This window comes from Carcharodon carcharias, chromosome 1 (genome assembly GCF_017639515.1).
Source record: "Carcharodon carcharias isolate sCarCar2 chromosome 1, sCarCar2.pri, whole genome shotgun sequence".
Taxonomy (NCBI): domain Eukaryota; kingdom Metazoa; phylum Chordata; class Chondrichthyes; order Lamniformes; family Lamnidae; genus Carcharodon; species Carcharodon carcharias.
In genome coordinates, this window is record NC_054467.1 from 270,436,004 (window position 1) to 270,452,333 (window position 16,330).

General features: G+C 48.2%; 1 protein-coding gene across 1 annotated transcript in view; it reads left to right on the forward strand.

Annotated features, from left to right (window-relative positions):
* LOC121283107 (probable carboxypeptidase X1) overlaps positions 1-16,330 on the forward strand; it is a 1,354,098-nt gene that overhangs the window by 891,965 nt on the left and 445,803 nt on the right. Inside the window, exon 6 of the mRNA XM_041197221.1 lies at positions 11,715-11,865. Within this exon, the coding sequence (XP_041053155.1) occupies positions 11,715-11,865 (151 nt within the window). The remainder of the gene's footprint in view (positions 1-11,714; positions 11,866-16,330) is intronic.

Consider the following 16,330-nt stretch of genomic DNA (forward strand, 5'->3'; position numbering starts at 1 on the left):
TGTGTGTGTGTGTGTGTGTGTGTGTGTGCTTGAGGATGAGAGTTTGACTGTGAGTGTGTGCGTGTGTGTTTGAGGATGAGAGTGAGAGTGTGTGTGTGTGTGCTTGAGGATGAGAGTGTGAGTGTGTGTCTGTATGCTTGAGAATGTGAGTGTGTGTGTGTGTGCTTGATAATGTGTGTGTGTGTGTGTGGGTGTGTGCTTGAGGATGAAAGTGTGAATGCGAGTGTGTATGTGTGTGTGTGTGTGCTTGAGGATGAGAGTGAGTGTGATTGTGTGTGTGTGTGCTTGAGAATGTGAGTGTGTGTGTGAGTGTGTGTGTGTGTGCTTGAGGATGAGAGTGAGTGTGTGTATGTGCTTGATAATGTGCGTGTGTGGGTGTGGGTGTTTGTGATTGAGAATGTGAGTGTGTGTGTGAGTGTGTGTGTGTGTGCTTGAGGATGAGAGTGAGTGTGAGTTTGTGTGTGTGTGCTTGAGAATGTGAGTGTGTGTGTATGTGTGCTTGAGAATGAGAGTGTGCGTGTGTGTGTGTGTGCTTTTGAAGGTGTGTGTGTGTGCATAAGAATGTGTGTGAATGTGTGCTTGATAATGTGAGTGTGTGAGTGTGTGTGTGCTTGAGAATGTGATTGTGAGTGTGTGTGAGTGTGTGAGTGCTTGAGAATGAGCGTGTGAGTGTGAGTGTGTGTGTGCTTGAGAATGAGAGTGTGAGTGTGTGTGTATGTGTGTTTGTGCTTGAGAATGTGAGTGTGTGTGTGCTTGAAAATGTGAGTGTGAGTATGTGTGTGCTTGAGTATGTGAGTGTGAGAGTGTGTGTGTGCTTGAGAATGAGAGTGAGTGTGTGTGTCTGTGTTTGTGCTTTAGAATGTGTGTGTGTGTTTGTGTGCTTGAGAATGTGTGTGTAAGTGTGAGTGTGTGCTTGAGAATGTGAGTGTGAGTTTGTGTGTGTGTGTGCTTGAGAATGTGAGTGTGAGTGTGAGTGTGCGTGGGTGCTTGAGAATGTGAGTGTGACTGTGAGTGTGTGTGTGTGTGCTTGAGAGTGTAAGTGTGAGTGTGTGTGTGTGCTTGAGAATGTGAGTGTGAGAGTGTATGTGTGTGCTTGAAAATGAGAGTGTGAGTGTGTGATTGTGTGTGTGCTTGAGAATGTGAGTGTGTGTGTGTGTGTGTGCTTGAGAATGTGAGTGTGAGTGTGATTGTGTGCTTGAGAATGTGAATGTGAGTGTGTGTGTGCTTGAGAATGTGAGTGTGAGTTTGTGTGTGTGTGTGTGTGTGTGTGTGCTTGGGAATGTGAGTGTGAGTGTGTGAGTGTGCTTGAGAATGTGAGTGTGTGTGTGCGTTTGTGTGCTTGAGAGTGTGAGTGTGACTGTGAGTGTGTGTGTGTGTGTTTGCTTGAGAATGAGTGTGTGCGTGTGTGTGTTTGTGTGTGCTTGAGGATGAGAGTATGACTGTGAGTGTGTGTGTGTGTGTGCTTGAGAATGTGAGTGTGTGTGTGTGTGTGTGCTTGAGAATGTGAGTGAGAGTGTGTGTGTGCGCTTGGGAATGAGAGTGTGAGTGTGTGAGTGTGTGTGTGTGCTTGAGAATGTGAGTGTGAGTGTGAGTGTGTGTGTGCTTGAGAATGTAAGTGTGAGTGTGTGTGTGTGCTTGAGAATGTGAGTGAGTGTGTGTGTGTGTATGTGCTTGAGGATGAGAGTGTGACTGTGAGTGTGTGTGTGTGTGCTTGAGAATGTGTGTGTGTGCTTGAGAATGTGTGTGTAAATGTGAGTGTGTGCTTGAGAATGTGAATGTGAGTGTGTGTGTGTGTGCTTGAGAATGTGAGTGTGAGTTTGTGTGTGTGTGCTTGAGAATGTGAGTGTGACTGTGAGTGTGTGTGTGTGTGCTTGAGAGTGTGAGTGTGAGTGTGTGTGCGTGCTTGAGAATGTGAGTGTGTGTGTGTGTGTGCTTGAGAGTGTGAGAGTGTGTGTGTGCTTGAGAATGAGAGTGTGTGTGTGTGTGTGCTTGAGAATGTGAGTGTGAGTGTGTGTGTGTGCTTGAGAATGAGAGTGTGTGTGTGTGTGTGTTTGAGAATGTGAGTGTGAGTTTCTGTGTGTTTGCCTGAGAGTGTGAGTGTGACTGTGAGTGTGTGTGTGTGTTTGAGAATGTGAGTGTGAGTGTGTGTGTGCTTGAGAATGAGAGTGTGAGTGTGTGTGTGTGTGTGTGTGTGTGTGCTTGAGGATGAGAGTGAGTGTGAGTTTGTGTGTGTGTGCTTGAGAATGTGAGTGTGTGTGTATGTGTGCTTGAGAATGAGAGTGTGCGTGTGTGTGTGTGTGCTTGTGAATGTGTGTGTGTGTGCATGAGAATGTTTTTGTGTGTGTGCTTGATAATGTGAGTGTGTGAGTGTGTGTGTGCTTGAGAATGGGATTGTGAGTGTGTGTGAGTGTGTGAGTGCTTGAGAATGAGCGTGTGAGTGTGAGTGTGTGTGTGCTTGAGAATGAGAGTGTGAGTGTGTGTGTATGTGTGTTTGTGCTTGAGAATGTGAGTGTGTGTGTGCTTGAAAATGTGAGTGTGAGTATGTGTGTGCTTGAGTATGTGAGTGTGAGAGTGTGTGTGTGCTTGAGAATGAGAGTGAGTGTGTGTGTCTGTGTTTGTGCTTTAGAATGTGTGTGTGTGTGTTTGTGTGCTTGAGAATGTGTGTGTAAGTGTGAGTGTGTGCTTGAGAATGTGAGTGTGAGTTTGTGTGTGTGTGTGCTTGAGAATGTGAGTGTGAGTGTGAGTGTGCGTGGGTGCTTGAGAATGTGAGTGTGACTGTGAGTGTGTGTGTGTGTGCTTGAGAGTGTAAGTGTGAGTGTGTGTGTGTGCTTGAGAATGTGAGTGTGAGAGTGTATGTGTGTGCTTGAAAATGAGAGTGTGAGTGTGTGATTGTGTGTGTGCTTGAGAATGTGAGTGTGAGTGTGATTGTGTGCTTGAGAATGTGAATGTGAGTGTGTGTGTGCTTGAGAATGTGAGTGTTGAGTGTGTGTGTGTGCTTAAGAATGTGTGTGTGTGCTTGAGAATGTGTGTGTAAATGTGAGTGTGTGCTTGAGAATGTGAATGTGAGTTTGTGTGTGTGTGCTTGAGAATGTGAGTGTGAGTTTGTGTGTGTGTGCTTGAGAATGTGAGTGTGACTGTGAGTGTGTGTGTGTGTGCTTGAGAGTGTGAGTGTGAGTGTGTGTGCGTGCTTGAGAATGTGAGTGTGTGTGTGTGTGTGTGCTTGAGAGTGTGAGAGTGTGTGTGTGCTTGAGAATGAGAGTGTGTGTGTGTGTGTGCTTGAGAATGTGAGTGTGAGTGTGTGTGTGTGCTTGAGAATGAGAGTGTGTGTGTGTGCTTGAGAATGTGAGTGTGAGTTTCTGTGTGTTTGCCTGAGAGTGTGAGTGTGACTGTGAGTGTGTGTGTGTGTTTGAGAATGTGAGTGTGAGTGTGTGTGTGCTTGAGAATGAGAGTGTGAGTGTGTGTGTGTGTGTGTGCTTGAGAATGTGAATGTGAGTGTGTGTGTGTGTGCTTGAGAATGTGAGTGTGAGTGTGTGTGTGTATGTGTGTAAGTGAGAGAGAGTGTGTGTATGAGCGTGTGTGTGTAAGTGCAAGAATGTGTGAGTGTATAAGAATGAGAGGGTGTGTGTGTGTGTAAGAGAGAGTGTGTGTGCGTGTGTGTAAGAGAGTAAGTGAGTGTGTAAGAGAGGGAGTGTGTGTGATCGCCTGTGTGTGTAAGTGAGAGAGAGTGTGTGTGTGTAAGAGAGAGAGTGTGTATGGGTGTGTAAGAAAGAGAGTGTGAGTGTGTGTGTGTGTAAGTGAGATAGAATTGGTAAGTGTGTAAGAGAGAGTGTGTGTGTGAGCGTGTGTGTGTGTAACTGAGAGAGAGTGTGTGAGTATGTAAGAGAGGGAGAGTGTGTGTAAGCATGTGTGTGTGTAAGTGCGAGAATGTGTGAGTGTGTAAGAGAGAGTGTGTGTGTGAGCATGTGTGTGTAATTGAGAGAGAGTGTGTGTGTAAGAGAGAGAGAGAGTGTGTTAGTGTGTGAGTGTGTAAGACAGGGTGTGTGTGTGTAAGAGAGACTGTGTGTGTAAGAGAGTGTGTGAGTGTGTAAGAAAGACAATATGTGTGTGTGAGCATATGTGTGTGTAAGTGAGAGTGTGTGTGTAAGAGAGAGAGTGTGTATGTGTGTGTAAGAGAGTGTGTGTGTGAGCGTGTGTGTGTGTAAGTGAGAGAGAGTGTGTGTGTGTAAGAGAGAGAGTGTGTGTGTAAGTGAGAGAGAGTGTGTGTGTGAGATAGAGTGTTAGTGTGTGTGTGTAAATGAGAGTGTGCATGTGTGTGTAAGTGAGAGAGAGAGAGAGAGTGTGTGTGCTTAAGTGAGATAGAGTGTGTGTGTAAGTGAGAGGGTGTGTGTAAGTGAAATAGAGAGTGTGTGTGTGTAAGTGAGAGAGAGTGTGTGTGTGTAAGAAAGTGTGTGAGTGTGCAAGTGAGAGTGTGTGAGTGTGTAAGTGAGAGAGTGTGTGAGTGTGTAAGTGAGAGTGTGTGTGTAAGTGAGACAGAGTGTGTGAGTGTGCAAGTGAGTGTGTGTGTGTGTGAATGTGTAAGAGAGAGTGTGTGAGAGTGTGAGTGTGTGTAAGAGAGTGTGTGTAAGTGGCAGAGAGTGTGTGAGTGTGTAAGTGAGAGAGAGTGTGTGTAAGCGAGAGAGTGTGAGTGTGTAAGTGAGAGAGATGGAGTGTGTGAGTGTGTAAATGAGAGAGAGAGGGAGTGTGTGAGTGTGTAAGTGAGAGAGTGTGTGTATGAGTGTGTAAGTGAGAGAGAGTGTGGTGTGAGTGTGTAAGTGAGAGTGTGTGAGTGTGTGTGTAAGTGAGAGAGAGAGAGTGTGTGAGTTTGCATGTGCAAGTGAGAGAGTGTGTGAGTGTGTGTGTGTAAGTGAGAGAGAGTGTGTGTGTGTGTAAGAGAGAGTGTGGGTGTGTGTGAGTGTGTGTGTAAGAGAGGGTGTGTGTAAGTGAGAGAGAGTGTGTGAGAGTGTAAGAGAGAGGAGTGTGTGTGAGGGTGTAAGTGAGAGAGAGTGTCTGAGTGTGGGAGAGAGATTGTGTGTGTGAGCGTGTGTGTGTAAGTGCGAGGGAGTGTGTGAGTGTGTGTGTGTGTAAGTGAGAGAGTGTGTGAGTGTGTAAGAGAGAGAGGGTGTGTGTGAGCGTGTGTGTGTGTAAGTGCGAGAATGTGTGAGTGTGTAAGAAGAAGAGGGTGTGTGTGTAAGAAAGTGTGTGTGAGTGTGTGTGTGTAAGAGAGTATGTGAATGTGTAAGAGAGAGAGTGTGTGATCGCCTGTGTGTAAGTGAGAGAGAGTGTGTGTGTGTGTGAGAGAGAGTGTGTCTGTGTGTGTAAGAGAGAGAGTGTGTGTGTGTGAGTGTGTGAGTGTAAGTGAGAGAGAGTGGGTGAGTGTGTAAGAGAGAGAGAGTGTGTGTGATCATGTGTGTGTGTAAGTGAGAGAGAGTGGGTGAGTGTGTAAGAGAGAGAGAGTGTGTGTGATCATGTGTGTGTGTAAGTGAGAGAGTGTGTGAGTATGTAAGAGAGGGAGAGTGTGTGTATGCTTGTGTGTGTAAGTATGAGAATGTGTGAGTGTGTAAGAGAGAGGGTGTGTGTGTGAGAGAGAGAGTGTGTGTGTGTAAGAGATTGTGTGAGTGTATAAGAGAGAGAGAGAGTGAGTGTGAGCGTATGTGTGTGTAAATGAGAGAGTGAGTGTGAGTGTGTGTGTGAGTGAGTGAGAGAGAGTGTGTGAGTGTGGAAGAGAGAGTGTGTGTGAGTGCGTGAGTGTGTAAGAGAGAGTGTGTGTGAGTGTGTGTGTAAGAGAGAGTGTGTGTGTAAATGAGAGTGTGCATGTGTGTGTAAGTGAGAGAGAGAGAGAGTGTGTGTGCTTAAGTGAGATAGAGAGTGTGTGTAAGTGAGAGGGTGTGTGTAAGTGAAATAGAGAGTGTGTGTGTGTAAGTGAGAGAGAGTGTGTGTGTGTAAGAAAGTGTGTGAGTGTGTGAATGTGTAAGAGAGAGTGTGTGAGAGTGTGAGTGTGTGTAAGAGAGTGTGTGTAAGTGGCAGAGAGTGTGTGAGTGTGTAAGTGAGAGAGAGAGAGTGTGTGTAAATGAGAGAGTGTGAGTGTGTAAGTGAGAGAGATGGAGTGTGTGAGTGTGTAAATGAGAGAGAGAGGGAGTGTGTGAGTGTGTAAGTGAGAGAGAGTGTGTATGAGTGTGTAAGTGAGAGAGAGTGTGGTGTGAGTGTGTAAGTGAGAGTGTGTGAGTGTGTGTGTAAGTGAGAGAGAGAGAGTGTGTGAATTTGCGTGTGTAAGTGAGATAGTATGTGAGTGTGTGTGTGTAAGTGAGAGAGAGTGTGTGTGTGTGTGTAAGAGAGAGTGTGGGTGTGTGTGAGTGTGTGTGTAAGAGAGAGTGTGTGTGTAAGTGGGAGAGAGTGTGTGAGAGTGTAAGAGAGAGGAGTGTGTGTGAGGGTGTAAGTGAGAGAGAGTGTCTGAGTGTGGGAGAGAGATTGTGTGTGTGAGCATGTGTGTGTAAGTGAGAGGGAGTGTGTGAGTGTGTGTGTGTGTAAGTGCGAGAATGTGTGAGTGTGTAAGAAGAAGAGGGTGTGTGTGTAAGAAAGTGTGTGTGAGTGTGTGTGTAAGAGAGTATGTGAATGTGTAAGAGAGAGAGTGTGTGATCGCCTGTGTGTAAGTGAGAGAGAGTGTGTGTGTGTGTGAGAGAGAGAGTGTGTATGTGTGTGTAAGAGAGAGAGTGTGTGTGTGTGAGTGTGTGAGTGTAAGTGAGAGAGAGTGGGTGAGTGTGTAAGAGAGAGAGAGTGTGTGTGATCATGTGTGTGTGTAAGTGAGAGAGTGTGTGAGTATGTAAGAGAGGGAGAGTGTGTGTATGCGTGTGTGTGTGTAAGTGCGAGAATGTGTGAGTGTGTAAGAGAGAGGGTGTGTGTGTGAGAGAGAGAGAGTGTGTGTGTAAGAGATTGTGTGAGTGTATAAGAGAGAGAGAGTGAGTGTGAGCGTATGTGTGTGTAAATGAGAGAGTGAGTGTGAGTGTGTGTGTGAGTGAGTGAGAGTGTGTGAGTGTGTGTGTGTAAGAGAGAGAGAGTGTGTGTGAGTGTGGAAGAGAGAGTGTGTGTGAGTGCGTGAGTGTGTAAGAGAGAGTGTGTGTGAGTGTGTGTGTAAGAGAGAGTGTGTGTGTGAATGTGTGTGTAAGTGAGAGAGTGTGTGTGAGCGCGTGTGTGTGTAAGTGAGAGAGAGTATGTGTGTGTGAGAGAGAGAGAGTGTGTATGTGTGTGTAAGAGAGAGAGTGTGTGTGTGAGTGTGTGAGTGTAAGTGAGAGAGAGTGGATGAGTGTATAAGAGAGAGAGAGTGTGTGTGATCATGTGTGTGTGTAAGTGAGAGTGTGTGAGTATGTAAGAAGGAGAGGGTGTTTGTGTGTAAGAGAGAGTGTGTGTGAGTGTGTGTGTAAAAGAGAGTATGTGAGTGTGTAAGAGCGAGAGTGTGTGTGATTGCCTGTGTGTGTGTGTGTGTGTGTGTGTGTGCTTGAGAATGTGACTGAGTGTGTGAGTGTGCTTGAGAATGAGTGTGTGTGTGTGTGTGTGTGTGTGCTTGAGAATGTGAGTGAGAGTGAGTGTGTGCGCTTGGGAATGAGAGTGTGAGTGTGAGTGTGTGAGTGTGTGTATGTGCTTGAGGACGTGAGTGTGAATGTGAGTGTGTGTGTGCTTGAGAATGTAAGTGTGAGTGTGTGTGTGTGCTTGAGAATGTGAGTGAGTGTGTGTGTGTGTGTGTGCTTGAGGATGAGAGTGTGACTGTGAGTGTGTGTGTGTGTGTGCTTGAGAAAGTGAGTGTTGAGTGTCTGTGTCTGTGTGTGTGTGTGTGTGTGTGTGTGTTTGAGGATGAGAGTGTGACTGTGAGTGTGTGTGTGTGTGCTTGAGAATGTGAGTGTTGAGTGTGTGTGTGTGTGTGTGCTTGAGGATGAGAGTTTGACTGTGAGTGTGTGTGTGTGTTTGAGGATGAGAGTGTGTGTGTGTGTGTGTGCTTGAGGATGAGAGTGTGACTGTGAGTGTGTGTGTGTGTGCTTGAGAATGTGAGTGAGTGTGTGTGTGTGTGTGCTTGAGGATGAGAGTGTGACTGTGAGTGTGTGTGTGTGTGCTTGAGAATGTGAGTGTTGAGTGTCTGTGTCTGTGTGTGTGTGCTTGAGGATGAGAGGGAGAGTGTGTGTATGCGTGTGTGTGTGTAAGTGCGAGAATGTGTGAGTGTGTAAGAGAGAGGGCGTGTGTGTGTGAGAGTGTGTGTGTGTGTAAGAGACTGTGTGAGTGTATAAGAGAGAGAGAGTGAGTGTGAGCGTATGTGTGTGTAAATGAGAGAGTGTGTGTGAGTGTGTGTGAGAGAGTGTGTGAGTGTGTGTGTAAGAGAGAGAGTGTGTGAGTGTGTAAGAGAGAGTGTGTGTGAGTGTGTGAGTGTGTAAGAGAGAGTGTGTGAGTGTGTGTGTAAGAGAGAGTGTGTGTGTGAATGTGTGTGTAAGTGAGAGAGTGTGTGTGTGTAAGAGAGAGAGTGTGTGAGTGTGTAAGTGAGAGAGAGTGTGTGAGCGCGCGTATGTGTAAGTGAGAGAGAGTGACTGAGTGTGGGAGAGAGAGTGTGTGTGTGAGCATGTGTGTGTAAGTGAGAGGGAGTGTGTGAGTGTGTGTGTAAGTGAGAGAGAGTGTGTGTATGAGCGTGTGTGTGTGTAAGTGCGAGAATGTGTGAGTGTGTAAGAAGGAGAGGGTGTTTGTGTGTAAGAGAGAGTGTGTGTGAGTGTGTGTGTAAAAGAGAGTATGTGAGTGTGTAAGAGCGAGAGTGTGTGTGATTGCCTGTGTGTGTGAGTGAGAGAGTGTGTGTGTGTGTAAGAGAGAGTGTGTATGTGTGTGTAAGAGAGAGACTGTGAGTGTGTGTGTGTAGGTGAGGGAGAGTGGGTGAGTGTGTAAGAGAGTGTGTGTGAGCGTGTGTGTGTGTAAGTGAGAGAGAGTGTGTGAGTATGTAAAAGAGGGAGAGTGTGTGTAAGCGTGTGTGTGTGTAAATGCGAGAATGTGTGAGTGTGTAAGAGAGAGTGTGTGTGTGAGCATGTGTGTGTAATTGAGAGAAAGTGTGTGTGTGTAAGAGAGAGTGTGTGTGAGTGTGTTAGTGTGTAAGAGAGAGTGTGTGTGTGCGTGAGTGTATGTGTGTGTAAGTGAGAGAGTGTGTGTGTGTGTAAGTGAGATAGAGTGTGTGTGTAAGAGAGAGAGTGTGTGTGTGTAAAAGAGTGTGTGAGTTTGTAAGAGAGAGAATGTGTGTGTGTGAGCGTATGTGTGTGTAAGTGAGAGAGAGTGTGTGAGTGTGTAAGAGAGAGAGTGTGTGTGAGTGTGTAAGTGAGAGAGAGTGTGTGAGCGTGTGTGTGTGTAAGTGACAGGGAGTGTGTGAGTGTGTTTGTGGGTAAGAGAGAGTGTGTGTGAGTGTGTGTGTGTGTGAGTGAGAGAGAGTGTGTGTGTAAGAGAGAGAGTGTGTATGTGTGTGTAAGAGAGAGAGAGTGTGAGTGTGTGTGTGTAAGTGAGGGAGAGTGGGTGAATGTGTAAGAGAGTGTGTGTGTGAGCGTGTGTGTGTGTAAGTGAGAGACAGTGTGTGAGTATGTAAGAGAGGGAGAGTGTGTGTAAGCGTGTGTGTGGGTAAGTGCGAGAATGTGTGAGTGTGTAAGAGAGAGAGTGTGTGTGTGAGCATGTGTGTGTAATTGAGAGAGAGTGTGTGTGTGTAAGAGAGAGGGTGTGTGTGCATGAGCGTATGTGTGTGTAAGTGAGAGTGTGTGTGTGTGTGTAAGTGAGATATAGTGTGTGAGCGTGTGTGTGTGTAAGTGAGAGGGAGTGTGTGAGTGTGTTTGTGTGTAAGAGTGTGTGTGAGTGTGTGTGTGTAAGAGAGTATGTGAGTGTGTAAGAGAGAGAGTGTGTGTGATCGCCTATGTGTGTAAGTGAGAGAGAGTGTGTGTTTGTAAGAGAGAGTGTTTATGTGTGTGTAAGAGAGAGAGAGTGTGAGTGTGTGTGTGTAAGTGAGGGAGAGTGGGTGAGTGTGCAAGAGAGTGTGTGTGTGAGCGTGTGTGTGTGTAAGTGAGAGAGAGTGTGTGAGTATGTAAGAGAGGGAGAGTGTGTGTAAGCGTGTGTGTGTGTAAGTGCGGGAATGTGTGAGTGTGTAAGAGAGAGAGTGTGTGTGTGAGCATGTGTGTGTAATTGGGAGACAGTGTGTGTGTTTAAGAGAGAGAGTGTGTGTGAGTGTGCCAGTGTGTAAGAGAGAGGGTGTGTGTGCATGAGCGTATGTGTGTGTAAGTGAGTGTGTGTGTGTTTAAGTGAGATATAGTGTGTGTGTATGTGTGTAAGAGAGTGTGTGTGTAAGAGAGTGTGTGAGTGTGTAAGAGAGAGAGAATGTGTGTGTGTGAGCATTTGTGTGTGTAAGTGAGAGAGAGTGTGGGTGTGTAAGTGAGAGTGTGTGTGTGTAAGTGAGAGAGAGAGAGTGTGTGTGTGTAACTGAGAGTGTGTGTGTGTAAGTGAGAGAGAGAGAGTGCGTGTGTGTAAGAGAGATAGAGTGTGTGTGTAAGTGGGAGGGTTTGTGTGTGTAAGTGAAATAGAGTGTGTGTGTGTAAGTGAGAGAGAGTGTGTGTGTGTAGGAAAGTGTGTGAGTGTGCAAGTGAGAGTGTGTGAGTATGTAAGTGAGAGAGAGTGTGTGAGTGTGTGTGTGTGTAAGTGAGAGTGTGTGTGTGTGTAAGTGAGACAGATTGTGTGTGTAAGTGAGAGTGTGTGAGTGTGTGAATGTGTAAGAGAGAGAGTGTGTGAGAGTGTGAGTGTGTGTAAGAGAGAGAGTGTGTAAGTGGCAGAGAGTGTGTGAGTGTGTAAGTGAGAGAGAGTGTTTGAGTGTGTAAGTGAGAGAGAGGGAGTGTATGAGTGTGTAAGTGAGAGAGAGTGTGGTGTGAGTGTGTAAGTGAGTGTGTGTGAGTGTGTGTGTAAGTGAGAGAGAGTGTGTGAGTTTGCGTGTGTAAGTGAGAGAGTGTGTGAGTGTGTGTGTGTAAGAGAGAGAGTCTGTGTGAGTGTGTGAGTGTGTAAGAGAGAGTGTGTGTGAGTGTGTGTGTAAGAGAGACAGTGTGTGTGAATGTGTGTGTTTAAGTGATAGAGAGTGTGTGAGTGTGTAAGAGAGAGAGTGTGTGTGCGTGTGTAAGTGAGAGAGAGAGTGTGTGAGCGCGTGTGTGTAAGTGAGAGAGAGTGTCTGAGTGTGGGGAAGAGAGTGTGTGTGAGCGTGTGTGTGTAAGTGAGAGGGAGTGTGTGAGTGTGAGTGTGTAAGTGAGAGAGTGTGTGAGAGTGTAAGAGAGAGAGAGTGAGTGTATGAGCGTGTTTGTGTAAGTGCAAGAATGTGTGAGTGTGTAAGAAGAAGAGTGTGAGTGTGTAAGAGAGTGTGTGTGTGAGTGTGTAAGTGAGAGTCAGTGAGTGTGTAACTGAGAGTCAGTGAGTGTGTAAGTGAGAGAGTGTGAGTGTGTAAGTGAGAGAGTGTGAGTGTGTAAGCGAGAGAGAGAGAGTGAGTGTGTAAGTGAGAGTCTGTGAGTGTGTAAGTGAGAGAGTGTGAGTGTGTAAGAGAGTGTGAGTGTGTAAGAGAGAGAGTGTGAGTGTGTAAGAGAGAGAGTGTGAGTGTTTCGAGATGTGTTTTTGTGTCTGTTAATCAGATCCTTTTTCCTCCCGGACAGATCTTCAAAGCAAACTCGGATCCAGAAACTCCTGTGGGGAATTTTTTCCAGACTCCGGTGGTTGCTCGATATATCCGCATCAACCCACAGAGCTGGTATCCGAATGGGACCATCTGCCTGAGAGCTGAGGTTCTGGGCTGTCCTCTTCCAGGTGCAATTCTCAGCAATCTTTCTCCTTTTACCTGTCTCCCTCAATCCCTCTTCCATTCTCCCTCCCTCTTTCTGTCTTTCTCTCCCTATTTTCCTCTCTCCTTTCTCTGTCTCTCTCCCTATACCTCTCTGCCTCGTTCTCTCTCTCTCGCTTTCTCTTTTGCTCTTTTCATTCATTCTTGAGATGTGAGTGTCTCTGGCTGGGTCAGCATTTATTACCCATCCCTAGTTGCCCTTGAGAAGGTGGTGGTGAGCTGCCTTCTTGAACCGCTGCAGTCCATGTGGTGTAGGTACACCCACAGTGCTGTTAGTGAGGGAGTTCCAGGATTTTGACCCAGTGACAGTGAAGGAATGGTGATATATTTCCAAGTCAGGATGGTGAGTGACTCGGAGGGGAACTTCCAGGTGGTGGTGTTCCCATGTGTCTGCTGCCCTTGTCCTTCTAGATGGTAGTGGTCATGGGTTTGGAAGGTGCTGTCTCAGGAGCCTTGGTGAGTTCCTGCAGTGCATCTTGTAGATGGTACACACACTGCTGCTACTGTGTGTCGGTGGTGGAGGGAGTGAATGTTTGTGGATGTGGTGCCAGTCAAGCGGCTGCTTTGTCCTGGACAGTGTCCAGCTTCTTGAGTGTTGTGGGAGCTGCACTCATCCAGGCAAGTGGGGAGTATTCCATCACACTCCTGACTTGTGCCTTGTAGATGGTGGACAGGCTTTGGGGAGTCAGGAGGTGAGTTACTCATCGCAGGATTCCCAGCCTCTGAGCTGCTCTTGTAGCCACAGTATTTATATGGCTAGTCCAGTTCAGTTTCTGGTCAATGGTAACCCCCAGGATGTTGATAGTGGGGGATTCAGTGATGGTAATGCCATTGAACATCAAGGGGCGATGGTTAGATTCTGTCTTGTTGGAGATGGTCATTGCCTGACACTTGTGTGGCGTGAATGTTACTTGTCACTTGTCAGCCCAAGACTGGATATTGTCCAGGTCTTACTGCATTTGGACATGGACTGCTTCAGTACCTGAGGAGTTGCGAATGGTGCTGAACATTGTGCAACCATCAGCGAACATCCCCACTTCTGACCTTATGATGGAAGGAAGGTCATTGATGAAGCAGCTGAAGATGGTTGGGCCGAGGACACTACCCTGAGGAACTCCTGCAGTGATGTCCTGGAGCTGAGATGACTGACCTCCAACAACCACAACCATCTTCCTTTGTGCTGGGTATGACTCCAACCAGCGGAGAGTTTCCCCCCTGATTCCCATTGACTCCAGTTTTACTCGGGCTCCTTGATGCCACACTCAGTCAAATGCTGCCTTGATGTCAGGGGCAGCCACTCTCACCTCACCTCAGGAGTTCAGCTCTTTTGTCCATGTTTGAACCAAGGCTGTAATGAGGCCAGGAGCTGAGTGGCCCTGGCAGAACCCAAACTGGGCATCAGTGAGCAGGTTATTGCTAAGCAAGAGCCGCTTGATAGTGTTGATGACCCCTTCCATTACTTTACTGGGGACGGTGGGGGGGCGCTGGGAGGGGTCAGAGGGAGGGGTCTGTGGTGTCGGTGGTGGAATGTTAGGGGGCAGACCGAGGGCACTGGTGGTGGGAGGTCTCTGTAACTGATAGAGGGGGAAGGGGGTTACAGTGAGTGTGGAGGCTGGGACAGGTGAGTGGTCATTCTGGGTGGCCGGAGCTGCACATGCATCTTAGTGTAGGCAGGGTCCGAGCGGGTATATGGTGTGTGACAGACATGGGGAGGTACATGGGAGGGTGAAGGTAACACTAGGGGGTCAGTGGCGTTGGGAGGAGGGGATGGGTCACAGTCGGAGGGTGGAGGGTGGAGGGTGTTGGGTTCTGTTTCAAAGGTCATATGCACCATCCTCAAGTGAACTGTAACCTTTGCCCCCGGCATATCACCCACGCTGCCAGTCCTGGTGTTGGCACAGCATTGAGCCTCATAACCCTGTGGGTATAACTGCATCTCCAGCATCTTCTGCATGACTGCCCCCCACAGCTCATCATCCCACTCAGACTGAGCTGCAGCTGTCACATCCAGCCGCGGGCATGTTCCCCTGTGTCCCGTGTGTCTGTGTGTCTGTGTGTCTGTGTGCCCCATGTGTCTGTGTGTCTGTGTGTCTGTGTGTCCTGTGTGTCTGTGTGTCCTGTGTGTCTGTGTGTCCCATGTGTCCGTGTGTCTGTGTGTCTGTGTGCCCCATGTGTCCTGCGTGTCTGTGTGTCCTGTGTGTCTGTGTGTCCCATGTGTCCGTGTGTCTGTGTGTCTGTGTGCCCCATGTGTCTGTGTGTCTGTGTGTCCTGTGTGTCTGTGTGCCCCATGTGTCTGTGTGTCCTGTGTGTCTGTGTGTCCTGTGTGTCTGTGTGTCCCATGTGTCCGTGTGTCTGTGTGTCTCTGTGCCCCATGTGTCTGTGTGTCTGTGTGTCCTGTGTGTCTGTGTGCCCCATGTGTCTGTGTGTCCTGTGTGTCTGTGTGACCCATGTGTCTCTGTGTCCTGTGTGTCTGTGTTTCCTGTGTGTCCTGTGTGTCTGTGTGTCCTGTGTGTCTGTGTGCCCCATGTGTCTGTGTGTCCTGTGTGTCTGTGTGTCTGTGTGTCCTGTGTGTCTGTGTGTCTGTGTGTCCTGTGTGTCTGTGTGCTCCATGTGTCTGTGTGTCCTGTGTGTCTGTGTGCCCCATGTGTCTCTGTGTCTTGTGTGTCTGTGTGTCCTGTGTGTCTGTGTGTCTGTGTGCCCCATGTGTCTGTGTGTCCTGTGAGTCTGTGTGTCCCATGTGTCTGTGTTTCTGTGTGTCCTGTGTGTCTGTGTGTCTGTGTGTCCTGTGTGTCTGTGTGTCCCGTGTGTCTGTGTGTCTGTGTGTCCTGTGTGTCTGTGTGCCCCATGTGTCTGTGTGTCCTGTGTGTCTGTGTGACCCATGTGTCTCTGTGTCCTGTGTGTCTGTGTTTCCTGTGTGTCCTGTGTGTCTGTGTGTCCTGTGTGTCTGTGTGCCCCATGTGTCTGTGTGTCCTGTGTGTCTGTGTGTCTGTGTGTCCTGTGTGTCTGTGTGTCTGTGTGTCCTGTGTGTCTGTGTGCTCCATGTGTCTGTGTGTCCTGTGTGTCTGTGTGCCCCATGTGTCTCTGTGTCTTGTGTGTCTGTGTGTCCTGTGTGTCTGTGTGTCTGTGTGCCCCATGTGTCTGTGTGTCCTGTGAGTCTGTGTGTCCCATGTGTCTGTGTTTCTGTGTGTCCTGTGTGTCTGTGTGTCTGTGTGTCTGTGTGTCCCGTGTGTCTGTGTGTCTGTGTGTCTGTGTGTCTGTGTGTCCTGTGTGTCTGTGTGTCCCGTGTGTCTGTGTGTCTGTGTGTCCTGTGTGTCTGTGTGTCCTGTGTGTCTGTGTGTCTGTGTGCTCCATGTGTCTGTGTGCTCCATGTGTCTGTGTGTCCTGTGTGTCTGTGTGCCCCATGTGTCTCTGTGTCTTGTGTGTCTGTGTGTCCTGTGTGTCTGTGTGTCTGTGTGTCCTGTGTGTCTGTGGGCCCCATGTGTCTGTGTGTCCTGTGTGTCTGTGTGTCCTGTGTGTCTGTGTGTCCTGTGTGGCTGTGTGTCTGTGTGCCCCATGTGTCTGTGTGTCCTGTGAGTCTGTGTGTCCTGTGTGTCTGTGTGTCTGTGTGTCCTGTGTGTCCGTGTGTCTGTGTGTCTGTGTGTCTGTGTGACCTATGTGTCTGTGTGTCTGTGTGTCTGTGTGTCTGTGTGTCCTGTTTGTCTGTGTGTCTGTGTGTCTGTGTGACCTATGTGTCTGTGTCTGCGTGTCTGTGTGTCCCGTGTGTCTCTTTGTCCCGTGTGCCCCATGTGTCCATGTGCCCCATGTATCTGTTTACCGTGTGTCCAGCACCAGAGTGTGAGTCTCCACCTAAACCTGACCCAGTACTGAGGGAGCTGTGGGGGTGGAGGGTGCTGCTGAATTTGCTGCAGCCTCTGTAGGTGAGAATCCATTGTCCTGGTTCTCTCGCACAATGTGTTGTAGCTGCAGGGCCAGGCGATGTGTTGTAGCTGCATGATGTGGGAGCTGGGGGACCCCATTGTGGTTCCTAGTGACCACATCTGTAGCAAATGTTCGTTGCTCAAGGAACTCTGGCTCAGAGTTGATGAGCTGGGGTCTGAGCTTCGGACACTGCAACACATCAGGGACGGGGAGAGTTACCTGGATGCTGTGTTTCAGGAGACAGTCACCCCTTGGATTAACTACCTTAAATTTGGCCAGTGGTCAGGGACAGGAGGGTGTGACTACGAGTGAGGCAGATAGAGGGACCCAGGAAGTAGCACTGCAGGATCCTCAGTCCTTGCTCTTATCCGACAGGTTCGAGATTCTTGCTCCCTGCATGGACGAGAGCGGGGACTGTAGGGAGGATGAGAAAACTGACCATAGCATCGTGGCACCGGGAGCCATTCAAGTAGGGGGAGGAAAGAGAAATGTAGTTGTAGTCAGGGATAATAT